Raw genomic sequence first — 26,743 nt, forward strand, 5'->3', positions numbered from 1 at the left:
AATACACTGCTGACCCACTTAGGGTCATACAGTTATTAAAACCCCAAACCCAGACTGTGTCTCCATTCATTCACCAACTGGACATGCAAATGCCAGTGCTGACCAGAGCATAAAGGGAAAAATCTTGCCTCAAAGTGAAATAAATGGTGAGAGAAAGTTCACGGGCCAGAGCCCAAGAGATGGAGCCCATTTAAGGTTCCACACAGTCTACAGCTCAAATGAGTAATAATGATTCCCAGAGCTGAGGAAACGCCAGAGGAAGGCAGGCACCCCCAAGCTCTGAGGAGCTGCCCTGATATTTACTGTAACCGGCTGTCCAGGTGAGCATCTTCTGCACACCTGCTGTGTCTTTAAGTGTGCCCAGATGTCACCGTCAGACACCTAAGAAGAGGAACAGTAACTATATCCTCATCTGGTCGTTTTTGTTCTCAGCTTCTTACCAGGGCACATGATGGCCAGAAAGTTGTCTTCACTACAAAAAAGCATTCAGTTGTTAGGAAAAAGACCCATGAAATATCCTTTCCAAGAAATTGCTGTCACCAAAAACTATGAATTTATCTCTTTCTTTCTTGCCAAATACATTATTTTGGCATCATGTGGAACCTGCCTGAAAAATCACTATTTGGTTTAGAAGGGTGAAGTCTTACTGCTTGAATATTTATGGAGGTTGACAAGTAAACATAGGCATAAGCCCCATCTTAGTTATTACCATTGACTTCAAATCATGTTACGCTGAAGCAATCTATCTTGTTTTAAAGTTGAAGTGCTTAAGTGACCTGAAAATTATTTTGAATAGTACTAGCAGCCACTAGGAAAAAGCTGGCTAAAACAGAATTAAACTAAGACATAGAATCAGTCCTGTCATTACAGTTATGGAGACTTCTCTGGACTTCAGGTTGTTACTACTATAATAGTGAGGTTGTTATTCAGTGAGCAGGACAAATTAGGTACAATAATGTCTGATAACCTGGCCAAGCTGAAGAACCGTAATAACAAAGGAGCAAAAGGTGACCCAAGTATTGTATATATGAAAACATAATAAGAAAGTATCATTTTTTTTTCTCATGATAGCAACTGCCTTCTAGGCCAATGACAAAGAGGATGCTGTTCAGCCAGGAGTGATAATGTGCAAAAGAAAAGGAAAAAAGCAGGAACCAGTTCCCTTTTTTCCAGCAGATTTAAAGACCCACCCACTATTGTGTTTGGATACCCATCACACCCAAAGGCCTCTGTTTCCATAGTACTGAAATAGGCCATTTCAGGATGGACTTTCTTTATACTTGTAGAAAGCCACATATTACAGCACAGTTTTGTTTGGATAACCTACTTCAATCAACTTTGTTACAAATGTATAAGCATAAGTTGCATGACAAGGCACCTAAGCAGTAATATTAACTCCAGTTACATTGAGTTCCTTTAAGCCTCACAACAACCTTACGAAGTAGTCACTGTTCCTGTTCTTTTCCTGCTTTGCCAAAAGAGGAAACAGAGTCACAGAGGTTCTTCAGGAATGTTCGCAAGATCACACAGCTGAGAATTGGCAAAGCAGATATTTAAACTCAGCCTGGCTGGTTACAAACCCCAAGTTTTAACCATTAGGCTATTATCACTTCCCCAGTAATGGTACCCAGGTACAATTCATCAAGTGCCTAATGTGTATCAGGCATGGTGTTAAACCCTTTGTATTTATTAACATAGTAATGTTTTATATGTATTAAGTTCACTAATTGAGACATTTGGTTACAGGTAAGAGGGAGGACAAAAGAATCTTTAGATCAGCTTTTCTGTGTGTCTTTGAAATAACATCCTGGCTTGAATACAATCTCTGTTACTTGAGATTCTAGCAAAACAGGCTTATTTTTATTATCTCTTCCTTGCAGGGGTGGAATGGTCCAAACCAGTGAGCAGTATGAATTTGTGCACCATGCTCTGTGCCTGTACGAGAGCAGACTTTCGGCAGAAACTGTCCAGTGAGTCACTGAAGACTTAACAGACCACCAATCTCCCGGGGTGATTAATCAAATTACTGAAAGGAGTTTCCTGCAGTGTCAGGGAAGCTGAGCTCTGAAGCCAGAGCTCTGGGTTATGGAAGACTTGGCAACATGTTCAAGATTGCCAGCCCTTTGGGTATGGGAATGTATCTGTAAGCATCCCTCAAGTTTTTCTGAAGGTCCTATGCTGATGGAGGTACGAGCTATTTCTCACACAGCCTAAGGCAGATCTTGTTTTGTCTGTATTGACTATCTGCCACACAGAATGTATGTATGTAATATCCAGTGATCCATGTCATCAGGTGATGACTGGAAGAGCTGCTGAAGAAATTATTATTAATTATTATTGTGTGTTTAGATGCTTTAATGTTTGCAAAATCTGTCTTGTGAATGGACTGTCAGCTAAACTGTTAAACTGTTCCTGTTTTAAGTGCTATTACCTTTCTCAGTTACCAGAATCTTGCTGCTGAAGTTGCAAGTGATTCATAATGGATTTTTAAAAAGTAAGTTTTGTTTTTGAAAAAAAAAAGAAATCAGAAGCAGTAACTATTTTATATGGAAATATGTCTTGATATTATTACCTACTACATGTGCATTTACAGTACCTCCTGTCAACTACAGAGCACAATGATTGTCATGGATATATATGTATTTACTATCTATTAATGAGCATAGAGGTAGCTCCTGCTCCAGAACTCGATCCAATGTATTTCTACATCATGAGTCATTTTACTTTAAAGAGAAAAACAAATTTGTAGCAACTATGAAGTATCAATAATTTTAAATACTTGTCTCTCTTTTACTAAGAAGAGGTTTTTGAATATGCTCTCTACCTGGACTCTCTCCCAGTCAAAGGCAGGTGCCTTTGGGAATGATGTAATCCATCCCATTTCCAGAAGTTCTTCATAAGGACACTGCCATGTATGTCCTTAAGTTTCTGAAAGGTTTTAATCCTCCAGATACAAAGTTCAAACAACTACACTCAGCAAACACTAGATGTTCTGCTCAAGTTTGAATTTTTATTGCAACAATGTTGACTTTCTTTCATACTGCCAATAAACTACTCTTAATACTAAATATGGACTAAAGCGTATTCTTTTTTTTTTCCTCCCTTATTTGGAGAGAAGCCATCATTGGTTTGGGGAAGCCTAAAGTAGAGAATGCGATGGGTTTAATTTTGGTCTCTGCATCGCCCCATCTCCTCAAAATGTAATATTGTCATCACTTGGGAGACATTGATCTCCAAGTGCCATCATTATGTGGTTTTCCTTGACAGACTCCCAGCATATCATTACACAAAGAGTACATGTTTCTGTCTCTATCACTTGTCATAGACCCTCATAAACTACATGGTTTGTGTTCTTTCAGCAGAGTTGCATCACCTGGAGAGATGTTTAAGACCATCCAGTTACCCAGGTTGCAACTCCATTTTCCCCTGTCGAGGTTAAGGAGTAGTCACCTGCCAAGCAGACAGGCAGGTGAAGATTGTATGAGGTTGATTCTGCTCCTGGAGGTTAGATCTGCGTTTTAAAAGAGAGAGAGCAAGAGAGAGCTTCGTTGCTAATCCCTTCTTTCTAAGGAAACAGACAAAAGGACACTGGTGTAAAACTTCCCAAACAATTCAATTGGAGGAAGTGCTCGTCACTGACTTTTCCCCCACCATGAAGGCACATTTCCTTCCTAGCCTTTGCTTCTCTTATCTGGGAGAATTTTTTTTTCCCCCAAGCGAAGCATGAACCGTTGTTAAGTGGAAAATGGAGGCCGAATTTTACATGGCGATTCTTAGCTGCTTGATCTTCGGGAACTTGGGTGAGTGGCTCTGCCTCAGTTTCCTGAGGTATTTCTCCCAGGTCTGGTGGAGGAGTCCCTGGCCTTAGAAAAGTGTCTAGAAAAAGGCAGACATGGAACCAGCTCTCCATGACAGTTTCGCCAAAGACGACGAGATGGGGGAATCCAGGGGGCCAGCGATGCCCAGATTGTTTAGATTTCTCTCCTGAAGAAAATAAATGTTCTGCTTGTGTCCCTCCAAAGTGCCCTGGGCAGCCCCTGAAATGGCACCATTGTAGCAGAAAGAACTCTGAGGAGAACGTTTTGTGATTTTTGTTAACAGCCTGTAACATGCTGCATGCTTTTTTCCCAGTCAAGTTATAGTTTTGTTTTCTTTTGTCTTAAAGAAAATGTAAGAAATATGATTAAAGGGGGCAAGGAATTGTGGTGTTTTATTTGGGAGGACTGGATATTTCTATGGAAAAGTTGGGCAATTTAAGTAAAAGCTCATTGAAAATGGTTTCTGAGACTGCATATCTCATTTTTTAATGCTGATATTTAACAGTTGGTTTGCTTACATCATGACATGCTGATTTTTAAAGACTTTGTTAGTGTTTGAGGGAAAAGTTGTAGACACTGTCACAAAACAAATGCTTCTCTCCAGAACAATGAGAAACTTAGTTTGTGATAACCAACATTTTCATTGGTTGTTTGTTGGATAGAATGGTGTGCTTGGAATAATGAGGAGGTTCTTGGTAATAAATATCTCCAATTTAAACAAAGTTCAGACTGTGCACTTCATATACAAATAGTTATTGTGATGTGAATTTAAGGATTGGATTTTGTTTGTTTTTGCAATAGGGAAGAAGGTGATATGGAGAGAATCAAATGGTTAGAGGGGGAATTCAGCTTTTTGTAATTGAGCATATTTAACTAATTGGGTTAAAATAGAAAAATCACACAGTATTCTTTGACTGTCTTTGCTTTTCCAAAGGAAAGCCATATTCTTTGGATGGTTTTGTTTCTTTTTCCAAGCTTCCTTTCATTTTTTCAAGGGAGGTATGCTTGCTTCCTTAAACCATAAGAAAGGTTAAAAAATTAAAAAGGGAAGGGAGAGTTAAAGTGTGACATTTTGGCATTTTATATTGTCAGCTTTTGGATTTTCAGTCATGTGTGTTACTCTCTGGGAATATTCAATTGGAATGACAGCAGTGGCAAAATCTAAGTGAACCTAGGATTTTCAGTTAGATGACTTGTGGATAGGGTTTTTGTTTTTCAGTGGATCTTAGAATTTACTATACAGTATTTGATGAGCTTTTCATCTTTCAGAGGGGTTTCAGATTGTCCATGTGCAGAAACAACAGTGCCTTTTCGTAAATCAGAAAGTGGCCGTGGGCTCGTGCAATGGGACCAGCCAGAACCAGCAGTGGCGGTGGACTGAGGATGGGAAGCTCCTTCACGTCAGATCTGCGCAGTGCCTGGGCATCTCCAGTGCCTCTGGTGGCCCCTCTAGAACAGCCACCGTCACCCTCTGCTCCCAGGCGCCCCGCTGGACCTGCTACGAGCAGGAAGGGTACCTTGAGATGGAAAACGCTTCTTTCTTTCTCAAGAAACAAGGTCCCAGGGTAGTGGTCAAGAAGGGCAAGAAATATCTCCATAGTTGGATGAAAATAGATGTCAACACAGAGGGGAAATTGGTCAATGGAAGCCTCTGCTTGAAAAAAGGTGAGCTATTTCCTTCCAGAACCCATTCTGAAAAGTCCTTCTGCTAAATATCTTATTTGTACACATTCATGGATGGTCCACATGCCCTAACATATTTCCTATGGAAGACTCCTAAGCTAATGGAAGTGGATTGCGTGGTGCCCAATGATGGGACTCTCATGAAAACAAACCAAACTTTACTCTATCACCTACTCTTCCTCTCTTGTCTTGATGCTTTTGTTAATCCAACCAATATTTCTTGATCTTCTCTTTATGTCAGACACTATGATTAAGTACTCCTAGATGTGAGAGTCTATGTCCAAGCATATACACAGCACAGACATATGTAATGACAAAAGTCAATAATCAGGAAATTGTTTGGCACTTCTATTCTCTGATGGTAGGGAATACATAATCACAGATACAAGGATAGTTAAAGTTTGTGGACAATGAAATTAAAAGATATGTTTAAATTGGTGACAAAATCTTGAAATCCATGTATAATTTATTCATGATACACATTCTCCATGAACTCTTTCATTTTAAAACATCAAAACAGTGCTTTTTCCAGGAAGACCATAAATTGTACTTTTGAAAACCTCTTGTATTGATGTTTGAGGGCAGATTTCATTTGAAGTTAACATACTTTGGAAATGGTAAAAGTCAATGAGCACCCACAGGTTTTTCTAACTTGTTGACCAGCAACAGATTCTTAGTTGGCTTTAATGGATTCAAATGATGAACATGTAGAAACACTAATATGTTGATGCACAAACAGCACACGTTTCAGTGCTAAACTAGGAATTTTTGTCTCTGGAATATACATGCAGTTTGATCTTTCAGTTAATCATTTTATTGCAAGTTTACTCTTTGAAGATTTGCTTTAGAAAGTTGTGATAGATAAACAGAATCACAAATAGACCCTACAGATCACTGGAGAGAGTATCTACAAATGAAGTGCCTCACTAAAAGGGCTGAAGTTAGTCAAGGTTTTTGCAGATAAGTTAGTAGCAGAGTTATGATGAGAACTCTATTCCTTAACTCTTTGTCTCATGTACATGCCATTATGCCAGTGGCTCCCATTATACCAGTTGCCCAAGAATCACCTAGAGGAGCAAGGGGAGGGTCTATTAAAAACATAAATTCCCAGGATTACTCCCCACCATCTCTTCTTCAATAATTACTTCTAAGATTCTGTTTCAGGAAATCCAGATTTGCACATACTATTTGATGTGTTTTTTAAAGTTCCCTGGATAATTTAGATCCATAATTTCATCTTCAGCTTAATGTTCACTATAACCTTAGATCTTTTTCTTGTGTGTAGATGTTTGAGGTTGAGATCTTTCCACTGTGCTAATCTTTAGACAATTTTCTGTCAGTCTTTCAGAAATTAAACAGGCATTTAATTACATGCCAATAAAATGCAGTGGGCTCCTCTATAATGGAAATTGAGGGTTATATTCCCTATTATCATTGATAGAGAAGATAAAAATGTAAAAGTCAATTAAATATCTAAATTTACTAGAGAATGTAGTTATACTGGTATGTATAGAAAGTGAGGTTCATCTTCAAGTGCCAGTTAAACTTTATTTAATTGGAAACTTTAAAAAAGTGGATATCAATTCACTAGAGGGCTAGTCACGACAGAAATTCATGGGAAAACTATTTCCTTTGACCATCGAACAAAAATATGCCCAATGATGACTTCATTCAAAAGTAAAGTGCATAAAGTAGACCATTTGCAATTAAGTACTGGACATGTTATATCCAGAACACACCTGATATTGTACGTTGCAAAAAAATAATTTCTAGAAAAAAGCAAGAAGAGTTAACATTTGCAAACTTTGTGGCAAAAAAATCTTGTATCTAAACAAGTTTGATACATACTTTTATCTTAACATGATTATAATAAACACATTTTATACTCCATCTTAAACTCATCATTGGTTAAAGATTAAGAATGATGTATGTACACTCATAGCATGAAAACTCACTGATTTGCAAAAAAAAAAAAAAAGCTACCATAAAAATTGAAATGCAAGATATGTTCGCAACAATTCCAAAAGCCCAGTTGTAAATGATTGATTGATTGATAACTAAATACTATAACCTAAAGCAGCACAAACATGCATGCTGTTCATCAATAAGATGTTAATTTTTTAACACAGTCTCCAGTAAGGGCATACCTACAAAGGTAAAACTCTGAATCATGTTTCATATTTGTTTCACAAAGGAACTATTTATAATTTCATTCAAGTACCCAAGTAATATTTATATAACACCCACTTTGTGGCAGAGTTCATACTAGTTACAGAAGTACGCTATACCAGTGATTCTATGACAGGGCTGCATATTAGACTCACATGATAGCTTTTAAGTAATCCAAATGCCTAGGATTCATGCTGTAGACCAATTAAATCAGGCGCTGTGTTTCTAAAATCCTTCCTAGGGGACTCTAATGTGCAGCCATGTTTGAAATCACTAATTATGTCTTATTCCTTAGGGTAACAAGGAAGTTAGATAAGCAAGTAAGTAATTACCATATAGTATAAATTTTAAGAGCACTTCTCTCTCCAGTGGATATCCTTGCCAATATGTCACATTAAGCATCTGTTCTTTAAAAATTTTTTAAGGATATATATGAATTGCATTTTTTTTTTTTTTTGAAAGGTAGAGTACACAGAGGCAGAGAATGAGAAGTTTCCCATCTGGGGCCAGCGCCGTGGCTCACTTGGTTAATCCTCCACCTGCGGCACCGGCATCCCATATGGACACCGGTTCTAGTCCCGGTTGCTCTTCTTCCAGTCCAGCTCTCTGCTGTGGCCCGGGAGGGCAGTGGAGGATGGCCCAAGCACCTGGCTCCTAGCTTTGGACTGGCACAGCGCTGGCTGTAGCGGCCATTTGGGGAGTGAACCAACGGAAGGAAGACCTTTCTCTCTCTCTCTCTCTCTCTCTCTCACTCTCACTCTCTCTCACTGTCTATAACTCTACCTGTCAAATAATAAATAAAAAGTCTCCCATCTTCTGATTCATTCCCCAAATGGCCACAATGGCTAAGGCTGAGCCAGACTGAAGCCAGGAGCCAGGAACCTCATTTGGGTCTCCCACATGAGTGCAGGGATCCAAGGACTTGGGCTAATTTCTGCTGCTTTCCCAGGTGCATTAGCAGAGCTGGATCAAAAATGGAGCAGCCAGGACTCGAACCAGTGCCCATATGGGATGCCAGCACTACAGGTGGCAGCTTAACTGACTACGCCACAGTGCTGGCCCCTAAATTGCATACTTTTTTTAGACAATCATTTTTTAAACAATCATTTGAGTGCCCACTAATTTAGCCATCTTCATTTTCACTAATCTAAATGTTTTCTTCATGTCCATAACTCAGGGTACCTATATTACAGGTTGAATTGAGAAAACTTCAAAGTAGAATAGAAGTCAATTTAAAAATTACTGTGAAGTCTTTTGAGATGAGAACCTATACCAAGGACAAGAATGTCCTTAAATTTTTTTTCTTTCAGCTTATATTTCTTTAAAACTCCTTATAAACAACCATTTAGTGAGACCAATAGAATAGAATAGAATTTAATGGAACAAATTAGAGTTTAATAGTGTAGAATATGTGGATTGTGTGGATCCAAACTAAAGATGGAACTGAGAATTGTAGCACACAGTGCTACACAGTGTATTCTCTCCCTTGCAGATAGACTCTTAAAAAAAAAAAAGGTATTTTTAGTCAAATTTTTTAAAATGGTAGTCTTACAGCTGTCTTCTGAATCATAATAGTGATAAGAAAAGCATTATATTCAGTATAATATTCAACATTTCTGGCTGAAAATTGAACCACTATTTGTTTCATGTGAGAAATCTTCAAAAAGTTCATGGAAAATGCTGTGGTTCAAGAAACTATGCATGTATTTCAATTTTTTATGAACTAAAATAAACATCTTTTAACTGCATCTTCCCAAGAGCTTTTTGAAGTAAACTTATATATTTTTTCATTCAGAAGTCAAATATCCAAATATCTAGAAGCATTCATTCTACAAATTCACACAGGCATTCAACAATAATAAAATGAAAACTATCTAAGATCATTGAATTTTTATATGCTCTCTTATTTTACCTTTTTTAAAGAGCATTTTATAAAGAGTACAAAAATTCACTCTGAGGCCCAAATCTCTGATTTACAAACTCTGAAAATATAGCACTCAAAAGTGAAAGGCTTCATGCATAGCTTAACCCTGTAAGTTAAAGGAAATCTATAAAGGCTTACATTTTGGGGTATACTTGAACTTTAACACATTCAAGGAAAGTTTACTAGACATTATATTGAAAAAGGTCATTTCCCTATAAGCAGGTATTTTGTTTAGTATAAGAAATACTGGGGAACAATAGAAAAATATATTGCTATGCTATAAGCCTATTGAGAATAGGGATCATACCTTAAGAGGCTTTATACTTTATTTCCCTTTTATCTACTCCGAAACTCCCCCATGGAAGCCTGAAACCACACTTAATACCCAATCCTATACATATATACATATGAAACCATGTAATTTATAAATTAACACAAGAAGATATCAACAAAAATAACCAAAACCAAAATAGAACAATTATGACTATACTGTAATAAAAGTTACACTAATGTACTCACTCGCATACTCTCTCTCTCTCTCTCTCACTCTCTCACTCTCTCACTCTCAAAACATCTTAGTATACTTCTGACTTTTAGCTGATGGGAAAGCACTTTACAGCTTTTCTTTGTCATGTTCAAATTGCCAGCATCACTATTCTTGTGCTTTAGGGTCATTAATAAGCAAAATAATGGTTACTTGATCACAAGTACTGCAGTACCATGATGGTGGATCTGACAATCCCGATGGCTACTGAATGACTGATGGAGACATAGTGAATACATTAGACAAAAGGTTGACTGCCCCTGGCGGGATGGTGTGAGATATTATCATACTGCTCCAAAAGGCAAATAGTTTAAAAATTGTGAATTTTCCATTTACAGTCAACAGTGAGTAACTAGAACCTGGGAAAGTAAAACTGCAGATACAAAGAACCATATCTCCTTTTATGCTAATCTAGTCACCCATGCTCAGTAAATCCTGATTAAATTAATAAACATGTCAACTTCTAGAAAGTGTTGAGTATCATAATTATAGGGAACAACAGAGGAGTAACAGTGCTTTCAAAACTCCTTTAAGGCATGTTACTATTGAAATCATGCACATTGCCTTTGGGTTCTACCCAATCCAAGTATAGCTTTTAAAGCTGCCAAGCCATGCTTCCAGTTGTGTCATTCAGGTAGGGATGAATCTTGGCGTCACAAACAGCAAAGGTTGTTAGTACCTCAGTTATTAAAATTTTATGAATCTACCTGATAGGAACAACAACTCATCTCTTGACCTTCATATGTATATGACAAGTGAGAAAACTTGCTCAAAGAAAATACCTGGTTTGCAAGAAGATCTAAACAAATAATCCTTGATAAGGAAAAATTAAAATGCTCACATCTTTTTTTAAAGATTTATTTATTTATTTATTTGAAAGTCAGTTACAGAAGAGGAGAGACAGAAAAAGAGAGATCTCCCATTTGCTAGTTCACTTCCCAGATGACCACAGTGGTCAGAGCTGGACCAGGTTGAAGCCAAGGTCAGGAGCTTCTTCCATCTCCCATGTGAGTGGCAGGGGCCCAAACACTTGAGCCACTTTCTGCTTTTTCCCAGGCCATTAGCAGAGAACTGGAATGTTAGTGGAGCAGCCAAGACGTGAACATGAGTCCATATGAGATGCCAACATTGTGGGTGGCAGCTTTACCCACTATACCACATTGCTAGCCTCAAAATGCTCACTTCTTAAAACTAGCTTCAACAACACCAGCATATATCTATTGAATGATAGACTATATCCATGTAGTTCTAGGATTTCAAGGTAAAGAGTGCAAAGTTCCATCCATGGTTTGAATGTTTCCCAAGGGATGCCAAGTCCTCTTACATTGGTAAAAAACTAGATGATTGTCTAAACTTGGAACTTTTGCTTAGAAGTTTCACATGGGGGCCGGTGCAGTGGCATAGTGGTAAAGCTGCCACCTGCAGTGCCAGCATCCCATATGGGTGCTGGTTCAAGACCTGGCTGCTCTGCTTCTGATCCAGCTCTCTGCTATGGCCTAGAGAAGCAGCAGAACGTGGCCCAAGTCCTTGGGCCCCTGCACCCACATGGGAGACCCAGAGGAAGCTCCTGGCTCCTGGCTTCGGATCAGCACAGCTCTGGCCATTGCGGCCAATTGAGGAGTGAACCAGTGGATGGAGGATCTCGATCTCTCTCTCTCTCTCTCTCTCTCTCTCTCTCTCTCTCTCTCTCTCTCTGCCTCTCCTCTCTGTGTAACTCTTTCAAATAAATAAATCTTTAAATAATAATAAAAAAAAAAATGGGGCCAGCGCTGTGGCACAGTAGGTTAATCCTCCGCCTATGGTGCCGGTATCCCATATAGGCTCTGGGTTATAATCCCAGCTGCTCCTCTTCCAATCCAGCTCTCTGCAGATGCCTGGGAAAGCAGTAGAAGCTGGCCCAAGTCCTTGGACCCCTGCACCCACGAGGGAGACAGGGAAAAAGCACCTGGCTCTGGATTGGCGCAGCTCCGGCTGTTGCAGCCATCTGGAGAGTGAACCAACGGAAGGAAGACCTTTCTCTCTGTCTCTCCCTCTCACTGTCTGTAACTCTACCTCCCAAATAAAAAGAAATTTCATATGTATAGTAAGTAACATTGAATATAAGATGCAGCAACCAACTATCATTGATTCAGCACCTACTATAGACTCATGCATTCAAATCCCGTATTTCTCTGAGGGTAGGCAAATTATCAAGGGTCCTTGGTACAGCTGAGCTGATGAAGCTACTACAAGACTTTGCTGTCAGAGAAAACCATATTGTTTGCAGTTTAGATATAAATACTGATTAAAGGAATTGCATAATTGTAGTCATTTGGGTGAGGGAATAAAATGCAGAAACATTGTAAAAGATACACAATCACATACATTATGGGGAGAAAAAGTTCTAGAAGTTAGATGCTTCCGTGGCTGGCAGAAGTGCTTGTGAAGAGAGTTTGGAGGAAAGGAAGGGACAAAACAGAAAATGGCTTTTTTATCTACAGACCCTACCTTGACCACACTGTCTGCCACTTTAGGGATTTTTTTTTCTCCTTGATTCATTATAATAACACAGACCTTTTACAGGACCATTTTTCATATACTCACTGAAAGTAATATGAGCAGTGATTATTGATATATGATTTATATAATCTTTTAAAATGGCTGATAAAGCACCCAGAGTCCCGTAACAATTCCCAGTCTGTGATGTATCAGTGAAATTGCTAGGGCAGGCAGAGGGCTACATATTCTATGGCCCCTAGATTGTTTTGTCTCTATGGGCACCATCCTTCATTAAAAAAAAAAAAAAAAAACTAAGATAATTTAATAGACTTTTTCATGGATCCTAGAAATGCCATTTTTCCTGATGTGTGAAAAATTCAATGAATTTTCTTTGACCCCAAAGGTTTATTTCTTCCCTTCTCAGAGAAATTAAATTTTGTGAGCTCTAAAAATTTCTCGGGTCCTTAACACCGTGGGCACCATCTCTAATGAACAGGTCAGTCCTGGGCGTGCTGAGTTATTCACTTGCTCTCCCCACTCCCTCCTGCTGAGCATGCTCAGTGTGCTCCTGGCTGACCCTGACATCTCTGAGCAACTAAGTCATTCTTAGTTTTCCTTTGACTCCATCATCTCAGCCTTTTTCCCAAAAGAAAACATAGGCTACTAGTGTAAAACCTGATAATATTTATAATGTAATTGGTAGTAAAGTAAATGAATAGTAATTGCTATTAAAAGTGTTTTTTTGTGTAATCTTTCATTTTGTAATCCAAATTTTTACAATGCTATGACTTGATGTTTTGCTATGCTATGTGTTGATATCAGTTTCTACTCAATCATATTACTTTATTTCTGAACTTGTCTTTTTAAAGTAATTTACTGTTTATTTACTCTTTATTACTACATTTTCCAAAATGTTAATCTTTCTACCATTTCAAATAATTGTTTAATTATAATTCCCACCCTTCACTTTATCTTTTGTCATTATTGTTTTTTGAGACAGAGAGAGATCCTATCTATTGGGCTGTGCCCCCAATTTTCCACCATGGCCAGGGCTGAGGTTATGCCAGGCTGAAGTCAGGAGACAGAATATCAATCCAGGTCTCAAACATGGGTGACAGGACCTGACTCGTTGAGCCATCACCTACGCACTCCGTGGGTATCCATTAACAGAAAGCTGGAGGCAGGAACAAAGCCAGAACTTGAAGCCAAGCACTCTGATATGGGATGCAGATGTCCCAGGCAGCATTTTAACCATTACCCCAAATGCTGCCAACCTCTTACTTTACCTTTATTCTAGCCCTATCTTGTGTGTGTGTGTGTGTGTGTGTGATTTTTTTCTGTAAAGTATCTTGCTTTGTTTCTTTTCCGGATGACTTTTTTTTAAAAAAGATTTATTTATTTATTTATTTATTTATTTGAAAGTCAGAGTTAGAGAGAGGAGAGGCAGAGAGAGAGAGGTCTTCCATCTGATGGTTCACTCCTCAATTGGCTGCAACAGCCGGAGCTGCGCCAATCCGAAGCCAGGAGTCAGGAGCTTCTTCTGGGTCTCCCATGTGGGTGCAGGGGCCCAAGGACTTGGGCCATCTTCTACTGCTTTCCCAGGCCATAACAGAGAGCTGGATCTAAAGTGGAGCAGCCAGGTCTCAAACCGGTGCCCATTTGGGATGCCAGCACTATAGGCCAGGGTGTTAACCTGCTGTGCCACAGTGCTGGCCCAGATGACTTTTTTTAAATGGCACGTTACATGTGGCATCTTCCTATAGAACAGAAAATAATGCAGTTAAATTTTTCTAATTCTGAAATTAGTTTTATTTAAGGTATTCTGTCTTCAATGTGCTTAAAAGTTATTTGTGCCATTTAAAGAAAGAAAAATAACAAATTTGTGTAGTCTACTGTCATACAAAATTAGGTGACAGTGCCTCATGAAAAGAGCTGTTTTCAACTTACGTGCTAAAACTTTGTGCATCCAGTACACTGGATGCAGAATAGTCCACTTTACCTTGAACTGTGTTCCAAGAGGAATCATGTTATAACGTAGAAACAATGTAGTAGCAATGGTACAATAAAACTTTTAAAAATAGCCTTAACATATTGTTCCATTGTGTAAGAACTTTTCCTTGTATTTGTCAAAAACACAGCTCTTTCATGAACTGTGAAATGTATATATGTTTTGAAAGAATGTCAGGAGAATTCATAGATACCAAAACATCCAAAGATCCACTATTTTTAGTTAATTTCATAGTGCTAGTTTCAAAAGGGGGTCAGGAAATAAAAAGTGATTTTGATCACCTTATATATTTGTATGATAGATTTTCTTGCCTCTCATTTTATGATCTTAAAATATCCATGTAAGAAATTATTAGAATTCCTTTGTCTCATAGTATGTATATGAATAAAATCACATACTTAGAGATGTACTAGAATGACCTGAGAAAAACTTGTTAGAAATGCAGGTTCTGGGTCCCACACCAAATCTACCAAAATAGTTTCTAGGTGTGGGGTAAGGATACAGTGTTCTAACAAACCCCAAAAGTGGTTGTTTGCCACCTGCTGCTTTAAAATTCAAGCAATGGTTCTGGCATTGTAGTACAATGAGGTAAGCTGCTGTGTGCAATGCTGGTGTTGCATTCCCATATCGGAGCTCCAGTTGGAGTCTCAGCTGCTCCACTTGCAATCCAGCTCCCTGCTAATGTGACTGGGAAAGCAGAAGAGGGTGGATCAACTGCTTGTGCCCCTGCCATCCACATGGGAGACCTAGTTGAAGCTCCAGGCTCCTAGCTTCTGCCTGGACCAACGTCCCAGCCTTTGCAGTCATTTGTAGAGTAAACCAGTAGATGGAAGATTTCCCTCTCTCCTTCTCTCCCTTCCTCCCTCTGTCTTCCCCTCCCTCCATCCCTCCCTCTCTCCTCTCTCTGTCTCCCTCTCTCACACATGTGTGTGCTTGGTCACTGTCCCCTTCAAATAAATCAATCTTTTTAAAAAATTCAATAAACTTGGAAGTTAACTGTTAAAGCTAAAATTTGTTTCTCCCTTCTTAAATAGCAAAAGTTAAAAACATAGAGCCAAAATGAAGGGGTGCTGGACCTGGATATTCCATCACTTATTTCTTTGGAAAAAAAGCTGGTGGCCTAGAAAAAAAATGGACTTGTTTGGTTTGAGGCATTTAAAAAATATGTTTAGAAGGTTAATTAAAGACAGTCAAAGGAAACCAACATTTTTTCCATAAGATAGTCTAAAGTTACATGCTGTTGTAATGAACTCTGTTACTTGCAGAAGAAATTTCAAGAGTGTTTTGGTCATTTATCTAATTTTGAGAGGCCTAGTTTCATTCACCAAATTAATTTTGTAAATAAAATTATTTTTTAAAAGTTCTGGGGATAAGAACTCATCAACTGCTCCATATTGGAAAAGGCTGACATACTAAGACATGTAATTGCATGGTAGGTGTCTGAAAGCTTGTTTTTGTCCTAACCCCATCATTAAAATTTTTTTGAGGGTCTAAGAGCTAAAATTGTCACAGGCAGCAGTCAACACAGAGGGTCAGCATTGGCTAAAGCACAAAATGACCAAAATGCTGATTTCCATATACAGACATTTTTTTATACCTACAATGGACAAATGTCCATTGTAGTCAAGACTACAAAACTAAGACTGTTGTAAAGAATCACACTAATGGTATGGTTGAGTTTGTCATGTAGAAAGTCTGCAAGGATAAACAATCTCCTGATGTGTGTCCAGTGGGGCTAACCCAAGCACAAAGGCAGTGACCATGGCACAAGATCTAGAAGGACAAAAGCAAGCGGAAACTAAAGGGGATGCCCAGAAAGTTCTCAAAGCTTATACCTAATAGATAGGTGTACAAGTAGGAATTCCCGAAAATATATACAAACCCATTTACATTTACAGACCGAACAAACAATATAATGTACACTTTTGCATATTTGAGATATAGTAATATACTTAATTATACTAGAATGTATTGTTTATCTGAAATTATCACATCACATATTCTTACTTGCTTAATCTGTCAGTCTTACCTAGAAGGTATTTTGTACAGACCTCTGCATCTCAAGAAAAGATTTTTAATAGCCATGACTTTTTAAAATTATCTTTTAAAGATACCAGGCTAAAGCTAGGAGCCTGGAACTCCACCTGCGTGTCTTGTTCAATTGCAGGGACCCCAGGAATTGGGCCATCTTCTGTTGATTTCCCAGGCACATTTACAGAGAGCTGGATTGGAAGGGGAGCAACTAGCACTTGAATTGGTGGCCATAGAGAATGCCAGCATTTCAGGCAGCAGGTTAATCCACTGTGCCAGAATACTGAGCCCTGCAACTGGGTTCTTAGCTTTTAAGAGAACTACTATATTTATATTTTGATAAACTATAAAAGCACCTTTCCGTCGTGTTCCTTATTCTGTACCTTAACCTTCTGTTTTACATCATATAAAATACATCAGTCAGTTGAAATCCACATGAAAAGGAATAAGGCTCAAAAGCAAAGCAGATCAGAACAGGGAAAATGTTATCATTAATTGCTTTTTTAAGGAATCCCCACCTAGCACACACTAAATGCTTAATAAATAGCTACTTGCATGATTGAACAAATAAAGGAATGGTGAAAATATAAAATCTGCTCTGCTGGTCTTCAAGCCAGAAACTATTCAAAATTATTGTCACCCAATTCATTAAGATGTCATGAGTGTTTAAGGTGTAGAAAACTCACAATCTATGGAGTTGATGGAAACCTCTAAATCTGTCACCTTGGCCCATAACTCGCAGAGCTTTGTTGGGTTATAGCATATAATTGTGCTCTAGAGTCTTGCTCCACAAAGAAGAAGGGGACCCAAAGACCAGGAGCATCAGCATCCCCCGGGAGCTTGTTAGAGATGCTGAGTCTGACGGTGTCTACTGCCTCAGAATCTGCATGTTAGCAAGCTCCTCAAGTGAATGCGAGCACATTTTAAAATTTTGGCTTGGTGAATGTAATTCATAAACCATTTTTTTAAATATGGGAAATTCAGCCTTGCAAAACAAAGCTATAAATTAACCCCATCAGGTCACAAATTTTAAATCAATTTGCTCTTGCAAGTCACTTATAAAATGATTTCAGGCTCATATAATTAGAAACAGGTGGATCTGTGGTTAAAGAGATGTTATTACTTTCCAAGAAATTGTTCATGTTCATGATGAAGTTGAGTCCATAACAGTGATTTTCAACCTGGTATTTTGTTGAATCCCCTTTGAAAATTTGGTGAAAACTATGCCAGTATACCACAGAAGAGAAGTGCACATGCTCATAGTCACAGAATTTTGCATAAAGCTTTTGGAGATTCATGAACCCTTCTGAAACCAGTTCAGTGACCCTAAATGTATATAGAGTAATTTTAATTCTATCTTCTGTGCAGAGCTGGATTTCTTTTTCCTGATGGCACAATTTCCACAGCAGTCTCTTTCTCATATAAAATTGATAGATGGATAAAGGATGGGTCAACTGGGTAGGGCAAATGAACATTGTCGTACACGTGAAGGATCTTTGTTTTCTTCCCGCATCTGAAACTTATCCAAATGCCCATTAGTGAAGAGGTCTCTTTTTTTGTAAGCAAAATTGCTTATATGTGAAAAATTCATTAGACGTGAGAGTAATTTTCCCAACTGTCCTTTCTTTGCCTCAGCTGGCCTGGGAGCAGAAGTTTCAGTGAGGAGCCCTAGAAACACAGCTCCTCCTCAGATCCCTACTACTTTTAAAGCGGTTCCATATCACCCAGAACACCGCATCAGGAACACCACAGAAAACTACAGCCAAAGCAGCAGCCAGAGGCATCATCCTAGCCTGCCCCTGCCTGGAGTTACAGACACATCATGGATTCCATCAACTACTCAGCCATTCTCCAGCACGACAGAAGAGGTAAAAAGAGGGTGTGTGGAATGTGATCAGGGAACAGTCTCAGAAAACCCATTGCTTGAAAAGACTTGCTTTGCTAAAAATGCCACTATTATACTAGAGAATGAGTGGTTGGTGTCCTGCCTGCTAATTATACAAGAAAGCATTTTGCATAATGAGAAAAATTTTTCAAATAGATTGAAAACTGCATTTTTGAAGGCAAAGGTGATGAGATCACTGTGGCATAACTGCACTCCTGCAGGTTAACCACATTTTGTGAATCAGAGTCAGGGTTCATGATCTTAACACACAGTCTGACAGTAGGAAGTAGAAATTGAGAACTGTACTTTCCAGGTCAATATATATATATATATATTTGGCATTTCCACACCAATATCCCCTCAAGCCTGCAAGTGACCTTCATTGGTCTAACAGGAGTGGGGAACCTTTTTTTTTTTTTCTGCCAAGGGCCATTTTAATATTTGTAACATCACTTGCAGGCCATACAAAATTATTAACTTAAAAACCATCCAGCTATAGATTTATTGACTTTCCAGTCCAAACTGCAATTGCCTTGGCAGGACCAGACCAAATGATTTCTCGGGCCTTGTACAGCCCATGGACCAGATATTCCCCACCTGTGAAGATGACAGATAAATCGAATGACTGAGAAGCAGAGGTGCCACACTCACAGGAGCACGTTCAAACAGTGTTCCTGTTTCAGTTGTCCATCTCTTTGGTTTTGCTTTTCTCTTGGAGTTTTAGGTCACCATTTAGGCAATAATAGTGTACAACAAATCAAAAAAGTCAAGGATTTACTTGGCAGTGTTCAGAATTTTTTCTTAATAAACAACCCAAATAATTTAGAGTAAGTCAAAGCTCAAAACTCTTCACATGACTGAACATCCATTTAGTGCTCTAGTTCCTTTTGTGTTGTGCAAAATTTAATATTGCACATGGTGTCCCAGCTGGTGAGCACATACTTCATTTTTTATCACAAAACAAATAGAGCCAGTACATTGAACAACTCATGGGACTTTATTTTTACCTCTACTTTTCCTTTACTATAAATCTTCCCTGTGACCTACTTCTTCCCTTGCCTCTGAATAGAAGTTAGTAAGGCCCTAATTACTTTTCTGGACACTGCTTATGTCACTTTAAAATTCAATACTCACTCTCAATTCATTAACAAAAATATCCACTCCAGGAAATAACCCAAACTCTAAATTTGACTTAAATGTAAACTTCTACTCTCCCATCACTCTACCCACTTTGGGCTTCAAGTAGGGAAAGGGGAGCATGTCCAAATTCCCTTATTCCCCACTTAGGTTTTGATCCATCTCCCCTAGCCTGATAATTATGGTTTCAGATCTGTCTGGGCTTGGAAAATGGGGAGCAAAGACAGGAAGTGGGAGCCAGCTATGACTTAAGGATGCCATCATGAACTGGCACTGTGCTCTTCCTAAATATACAACTCCAGAATGCTCCAACCTTTGATGGGAGTGAGGAATTCACCACTTAGTCTTGAAAATGAATGCTTCTTGGTGAAGCACCTCCTCATTTTGGCTGAGTGAGCCTCAGTCAAAACTTCCATTCGAACATCAGTTTACAAGAGTACACATTTACCTCTGAGCTTAATTATATATAACAGTACCTGGGAAAGATTAACTCTATCAAATAAGAAACATACTCAACAAAAGCTATCATGGAAACAGATTTGCCTGAAGACTAAAGGGTTGTCTTTTAGCAAAAAGAGTATTCTCTCATTTTTGTCCAAGTTTGACCACTGTAAATACAGAGATACTCAAGAGGTGGTTGGGCTCTGTTGGAATGAGCCAGGACCAACCAGCTGCAGAGCTCTGTCGCAGGTGCACCATCCACTGGGCCAAACCTGAAGTGTGATACAGAGCTCATGTGATCCAGAGCCAGAGCTTGGATCATGGAAAACGTACTGAAGATTTTTAAGCCTTTTTCCTGGAGTGAAATCTACTGCAGTGTTTTATATGAGCTCCCAGATTGTGCACCAGAACGACTATATGGCCAACTATAAAAGTTCCAGATTGTTCTTGATGCTTAGGAAAAATCTTGACTATGTCCTTGGAAGCTCATGTGTAAAAACTGTGGTATTTCCAAAGACAGTTTCTACAATGGCAGCTTTCCATGACCAACACCTCAATGGAGGCATCCCTGCTAGATCATTATTTGATTAGCAGGAGCACTTACTTTGCAATAGTACACTATAAATGACTGTAGGTAGACACTGAAGAATAAAAATGAGTTATTTAGAATGTAAAATGCCTATCCTTAGAAAAGAGTTTTGAAAAGTACCCCATGTTAGTAGAGGACATCTAGAAAAGTGTAAGGGAGAATAAAATCAATCCACTTAGTTGCTTGGGGTTGTGTGAAATAAAATCTCTTTGTGTCAAATGTTTCCTTATCAGCACCTGCTTTGTGAGAATTTGTGATTGACAAAGTAATTGAGCTGTGAGTTATGGTGGTCTGGTTTTGAGTGATGACAAATTGAATATGAGTTTTTGGAGGATAAGGATTATACTTATTCAGTTTTGTATCGCCAGCACTTAAATAAAGGTTTGTGGGATAGAAGTGGTGTGGGGAGGAAAGATATGGCATGGAATTCAGCAAAATGGAGTGGAGGGGAAGGGGAATGGAATGGAATGGAGTGGAGTGGTGTCAAGTAGGGTGGAGCAGAATGGAATAGAAGAGAATGGATAGAAAGGAAGCTAAGTAAAGTGAGGCAGAACAGAGTGAAGTCAAATGGAGTAAGGAGAATGGAAAGAAATGCTGGAATTTGAGTAGACTGAATTAGTAGAGCCTGAATTGGTATGGAATTGTTGATTACTTGGTTAGCAAACAATTCATTTTCTGCATATGTCCAGGTGTGATGGTCTTATTTAGTGGCCGTGATTTTTATTGCCTAAGTGTTTTGAGATGTATGTGTATCTAATGTTTAATGTGTTTATATTATCTAGTATGTCTACCATTCATGAGCTAACTACAGTTTTTTTATCTCTTCTATTTTGCCCATTTCATATAACTTATTTATATTATTTTTAATTTTTAAAACTTTTAATTGATGTGATTACACACACTTCTGGGTTATAATCAGATGTTAGAATACATGTATGCAACATGTAATGATCAGATCAGGGTACTTGGTACATTCATCATTTCTACTTGTTGGCAACATTAAAAATCCTATCAGTCATTTTGAAATGTACAATCAAATGTTACCAACCATAGTTACCCTAAAATGCTACAAAACATTAGAAGTTGTTTCTGCTATCCAGCTGCATCCCTGTATTCATACAATCTTTTCTCATTCCCCATTCCCACTCCTTAGTAGCACTATTCTACTCTGACTCTACGGGATCAACTCTTTAAGCTTCCACATATAAAGGAGAGTATGCAGTATTTATCTTTCTGTGTCTGAATGGTTTCATGTAACATAATGGCCTCCAGTTCCATCCATGTTGCCACAAACAACAGGATTTCATTCTTTTTTATCCATTTCATCTTTGTATTTCCCTTTGAATTCTCCCCCACATACATGCACATCAAAATGCAAGAGAAAAAAATGGGTTGAGGCAGGGATGGCTTTCCCAAGTTTTGTGACTTAGTAAAATGTTCACTCACTCAATAAAAATTTCTGGAGAACTGAACTGGGGTCAGAACGCAATGATAGACAACGTTGGGCTTCAAGGTCAAAGCCCTGACTTCCTCTTAGTAGCTAGGTGACCTGATAAGGTTGCTTAAATTCTCTCAGCCTTGATTTCTTCCTCTATAAAATGGAACCTTTGCCTCTCAGTGCTGTTGCAAAAATTGAGAGAGAAAATGCATGTAAAGGGCTTACTACATACCTGCTACTTAGAAAGCATTAGGAAATAATACCTGTTATTGCTATTGTTAACTAGAAAGCAGAGATGAATGACCAAATTGTTTGTCCTGAAGGTATTCACCATCTGCCAAGGTGTTGAGGGAAACAAAGATACATAGGCTTTTACAGAAAACAAAATAGAGGGTTCTGACTGCTATGGAAGTCAAAATCATTGAATGTAAGATTAGCACTCTGCTAAGAATATAGAAAAGATTCAGAAAATATAAGAACTTGTAATAATTCTCTCTTGTACAGGAACTGAAAGTATATTGAAGAAGTTCTCAAATATGAGCTTTTGAATGCATTCTTCATCCAGAAATAATTAGTTCCTACTCACTTTTAATTAATGACACTATTATCTGCCATTCTTCTTGTTCCCAAACACACATAATCCATAATAGAATCAGAACCTTTGAGATAGAAATTTAGAGAAGAATGACTAACAACTGAAATAATAAGATTTTATGCTTAGAAATGATACTGCGTTACGACTAATTAAAAGTTATAGAGAAATCACAGTATTCTAGACCCACAATCAAATGATGATTTGAGGTTGGAGCGTGGGACTGGGAATGGGGTTGGAGCTGTCACAAAACACTTTCAAAGAGATAGTGGCACATTCTTGTGTCTTTCCTTCCATCCAGAGTTCCTTTTAGTGATAATGAAGAAAATATAAAGAAATGTTACAAAGTACCTTCCAAGAGGAATCTAGGATAAGAAAATAGTGGTTAATGGCTAGAATAGTGCTAAGCATGTCCATATATCTGGGTGGTGGTACTTAACATGCATTTTCCACCAATGGGTAACAAACTTCCCCCAAACTTAGTGGCTTAAAATAATGGTGGTTTCCAATTCCTCATTATTTTGTTGGTTGCATGGGTGGTTCCTCTGCTGGTTTCTCCTGGGCTCACTCTTGCAGCTTCTGTCAACTCCAAGGGTCAACTGACTGAAAGATTGACAGTAGCCCCAGTTACATGAATAGCACTCAGTGCTGACTGTAGGCTGGGCATCCAGATTCTCGTCGTCATGGTCTGTCGTCCTTCAGTAAGTTTTTTCAGCTTCCTGTTCAGGATGATTTAGGGCAGCCTCACAACAAGGCAAAAGTGGGAGCTCCAAGTCTCTTGAGGCCTAGACTCTGGAATCACACAACATCACTTCTAATGCTGTATTGGTCCATGCCAATTACATGTGGTTCATGGTAGAAAATAGAATTTACTTCCTGAGCTGCAAAGTGAAATCACAAAGGGATATAAATGCTGAGTGGGAAGAATCTATGCCATTAAACAGACTATCATTGGATTATTACTTTTTTTTTGTCTTCATCATCATTCTCTCTACTTGGCAGGTGCCTAGCAGAAATAGAAAATGGTTAACTACTTGCTGAAGGTCAAATGAATAGGGAGTAACGAAGCAAGAAGAGTACACACATACACAAACACGTGTGTATGCACACACACGCACACACACACACATATCCCTGGACACCTAGTCTCTTTACTCTCTTACATAGAGTGCCAGTTAGTGAAGGTGAATGCCAAGGAATATGTGATTTAAAATCTAGGAACTAGTCATTGATGCTGTTGCAAAAGTTGTCCTAAGTTGACTCTCTTGGGATCAGAACATACCCAACCTTCCTCCCTTTCTCTCTTTTTTTCTCATGTCTGTACCTGGTAGAGTGGGGGTATAACTTTGAAAGGGCCAGTATTTAGCCTCAAAATTCTGTAATTCTCTCTCTCCCTCTCCCTCTCCCTCTCTTCCCCTCCCCCTTTCTCCTCCCTCCTCTCATCTCTCATCTCTTTATCTCTTCTTTCTCTCTCTCTCCCTTCCACTCCATATTCCCTAAACTTGGACATTAAATAAATGAATACACATCACATACCTTGAGCAGAAAGCATCTGTGTTTTAACAAGCTGTCAAACTCACTGTCATGTAGTTTGAAAATCACTGATCTAGATAAATCTAGTCCCTGACTCATAATATCTCCCCTATGGATTTGGAAATGCCTACCTTTTCACAATTGATGGCACATTCACTCGCTGTGTTAAGGAGATATGGGAGAGGAGAAGGTGTTATTAAAAACCAAATAATCAAGTAGAGGGAATTAATTAATTACAGCCTCCTACGGTTACTTTGAAGAGTATACAATCTTTGAGGACTGAGATTAGGGGTAGGTAAGTGGAGTTTGGGAAGATAAGGTGCTACTGGTAGCCTCTAGGTGTTTTGTGTTAATTAGGCAAAGATGCTTCCATGCACAAAAGACTTGGTGTCTTCATGTACACAAAAGTAATGGAACAAGAGCTGGATTTTAGCCCCCTTGCATACTTTCTGCAGGGCTTCTGTCTCTGTGACCTACAGAGATACACAGTGTCCCTCTGCACAGTCCCAGTTGTAGATCAAGCCAGATGGAGCTGTCAGAATGTGTCCGGCATGATCCAGCCATTCCCTGTGTTTGAACTAACATGGATATGGCTGAAGGCTGCAGGAAGTCAATCTGTTAGGAGAGCTGAGCTATTGATTACAGGAGGAGGAGTTAAATGTTAAAAGTAGCCTCCAAAGGGAGAGAGGTGGGCCTTGAACTCCACTGTGACATCAAAACTTGGCCAGCCTCCATCTATTGTCTGAGCAGTACACTCTCCGGAGAGGTCTCACTTAGAGCCACTCTTGGCAACATGATTTTAGAGCAGGTGGATTGATACAGAGATAAAAAAGTTAAGGCTCCAGGGCCAATTAAACTGTTTTAAATCCCAATGTATCATCCACTAGATATTCAACTTAGGTCAGACTTACTGCTTGTTTGAAATAAGGATGATTATGGGTGCTGTATCTGCCTTATAAAACAGTTATGAGGATTAAAATCTAGTTAAACAAAATGCTTAGTACATTGCTATGCTTAATAAGCATTCAGTAGTGTTAGCAAATGACACTAGCTTTTATGTGGCCTTGCTTCATCCTTCCTACACTGCCTAATTTACTGTTATAAAAATCAGGTGTGTTAACATATTATATGAAAATGCTTTGAAAGGGATAAGATGCTGAACATGCATGTGAAATGTTACTGGCTTGTTCTAGTAGTCCTAAATCTCTGTAAATCTTGTTTGGAGGTACACCTCCTTCTTCCCCTCCACACCCTGCCCTTGCCCTGGCCTGGGAGAGGAATTGCATTTCCTTAGTTCATGAATAGCCATTGTGGAACTGGTCTGGGCTTTCACAGTTCTTTGTTTCCTTCCACTTGCCTTCAAAGAGATCACAGCCCATTTGAGTCTCCAAATAAGTGAGGAGGCAAATGCAGAAAACACTCCATCTCCCCAACCTCTCCAAAGTCAAGTTTAGCCAGTTAAAGTATGCAAGGGAAACAGTCTACTGTCACCGCTATTCTGTGGCCAGAAATAAAAGTGGAATAACATTCCCTTTTACTGAGCAAATGCTTAGCGGGAGAAGTGCAAAGATGCAGAAAAAAATCCCTAGTCACACCTCATAACTCTTAGATTGTCTGGTGTGCATGGGATGAAAGATAAAGAGATTTAAGGGATGCTAATACTTAAATTTTAAAAAAGCCGTGCAGAGTACCATGTTGGGGACAGGGAGGACCTGTGTTTCTAAGATCCTAATTTATGATTAGGATTATTCAAGCCTGATTCTGACATGGGCTACAATTTCCTAGGTTTGCAAGCTAAAGTGGATCACCTTGAGCCTAAAGCACAAATATGTTTTACAATTCACTTAGCTACTCCATCTTTAAAATCTCAAGGATTATTTTCTTTCATTTTCTTTTAGTCATGAGTAATTTCCATTGCTTTCTATTTTGTGCACGAAAAGGGTGTGTTGATATTTTATCACAATATAAGTCACATGCACATAAAGCACAACCACAAAACAGACCACGTGCATTGAAATGGGCTCTTTAATATGCCAGTATTTCTCTGGCACTTTCGTCTTCCTGGACCAATGAGGTACACCCCCAGGTAGTGCTGATGCACAGGGGAGAGTGCATGACAAAGGAAAAGGAGATCAAAAGAGAAACCAGTATGTAATGACTGAGCAAAAAAGTTCATGATTCCTAGCCCTTGACACACATATGTCAGGATCACCTGGTAGGGTTGGTAAAGACACAGATTCGAAGACTCCACTTCAGACCTGTGGAATCAGAATCTACTAAGGTAGGACCTCATCACCTACAGTGTGAAAATCTCCCAGAATGATTTTCATAAGCAATTTGGTTTGCAATTCATTGGAGAATAATAATCAAACTGTTTTTTAATGAAAAGCAAGAAAGAGGAAATGTTGCTGGGGAGGTATAACCTGAGTCTAATTACAAGGAGACATCAAACAAATCAATATGGAGGAAGATG

General features: G+C 38.8%; 2 protein-coding genes across 3 annotated transcripts in view; both read left to right on the forward strand.

Moving 5' to 3' along the window:
• The window catches only part of PTPRR (protein tyrosine phosphatase receptor type R), a 255,887-nt gene extending 253,624 nt beyond the window's left edge, over positions 1-2,263 (forward strand). For both annotated transcript variants that reach the window (XM_062202072.1, XM_062202071.1), the window contains one exon: positions 1,881-2,263. In XM_062202072.1, the coding sequence (XP_062058056.1) occupies positions 1,881-1,974 (94 nt within the window). In that variant the 3' untranslated portion in view covers positions 1,975-2,263. The remainder of the gene's footprint in view (positions 1-1,880) is intronic.
• Positions 2,264-3,745: 1,482 nt separating this feature from the next.
• The window catches only part of PTPRB (protein tyrosine phosphatase receptor type B), a 141,765-nt gene continuing 118,767 nt past the window's right edge, over positions 3,746-26,743 (forward strand). The window contains exons 1-3 of the mRNA XM_062203225.1: positions 3,746-3,800; positions 5,088-5,483; positions 18,291-18,523. Of these exons, the coding sequence (XP_062059209.1) occupies positions 3,746-3,800; positions 5,088-5,483; positions 18,291-18,523 (684 nt within the window). The remainder of the gene's footprint in view (positions 3,801-5,087; positions 5,484-18,290; positions 18,524-26,743) is intronic.

Source organism: Lepus europaeus, chromosome 10, assembly GCF_033115175.1.
Source record: "Lepus europaeus isolate LE1 chromosome 10, mLepTim1.pri, whole genome shotgun sequence".
In the NCBI taxonomy this organism is placed as follows: Eukaryota; Metazoa; Chordata; class Mammalia; order Lagomorpha; family Leporidae; genus Lepus; species Lepus europaeus.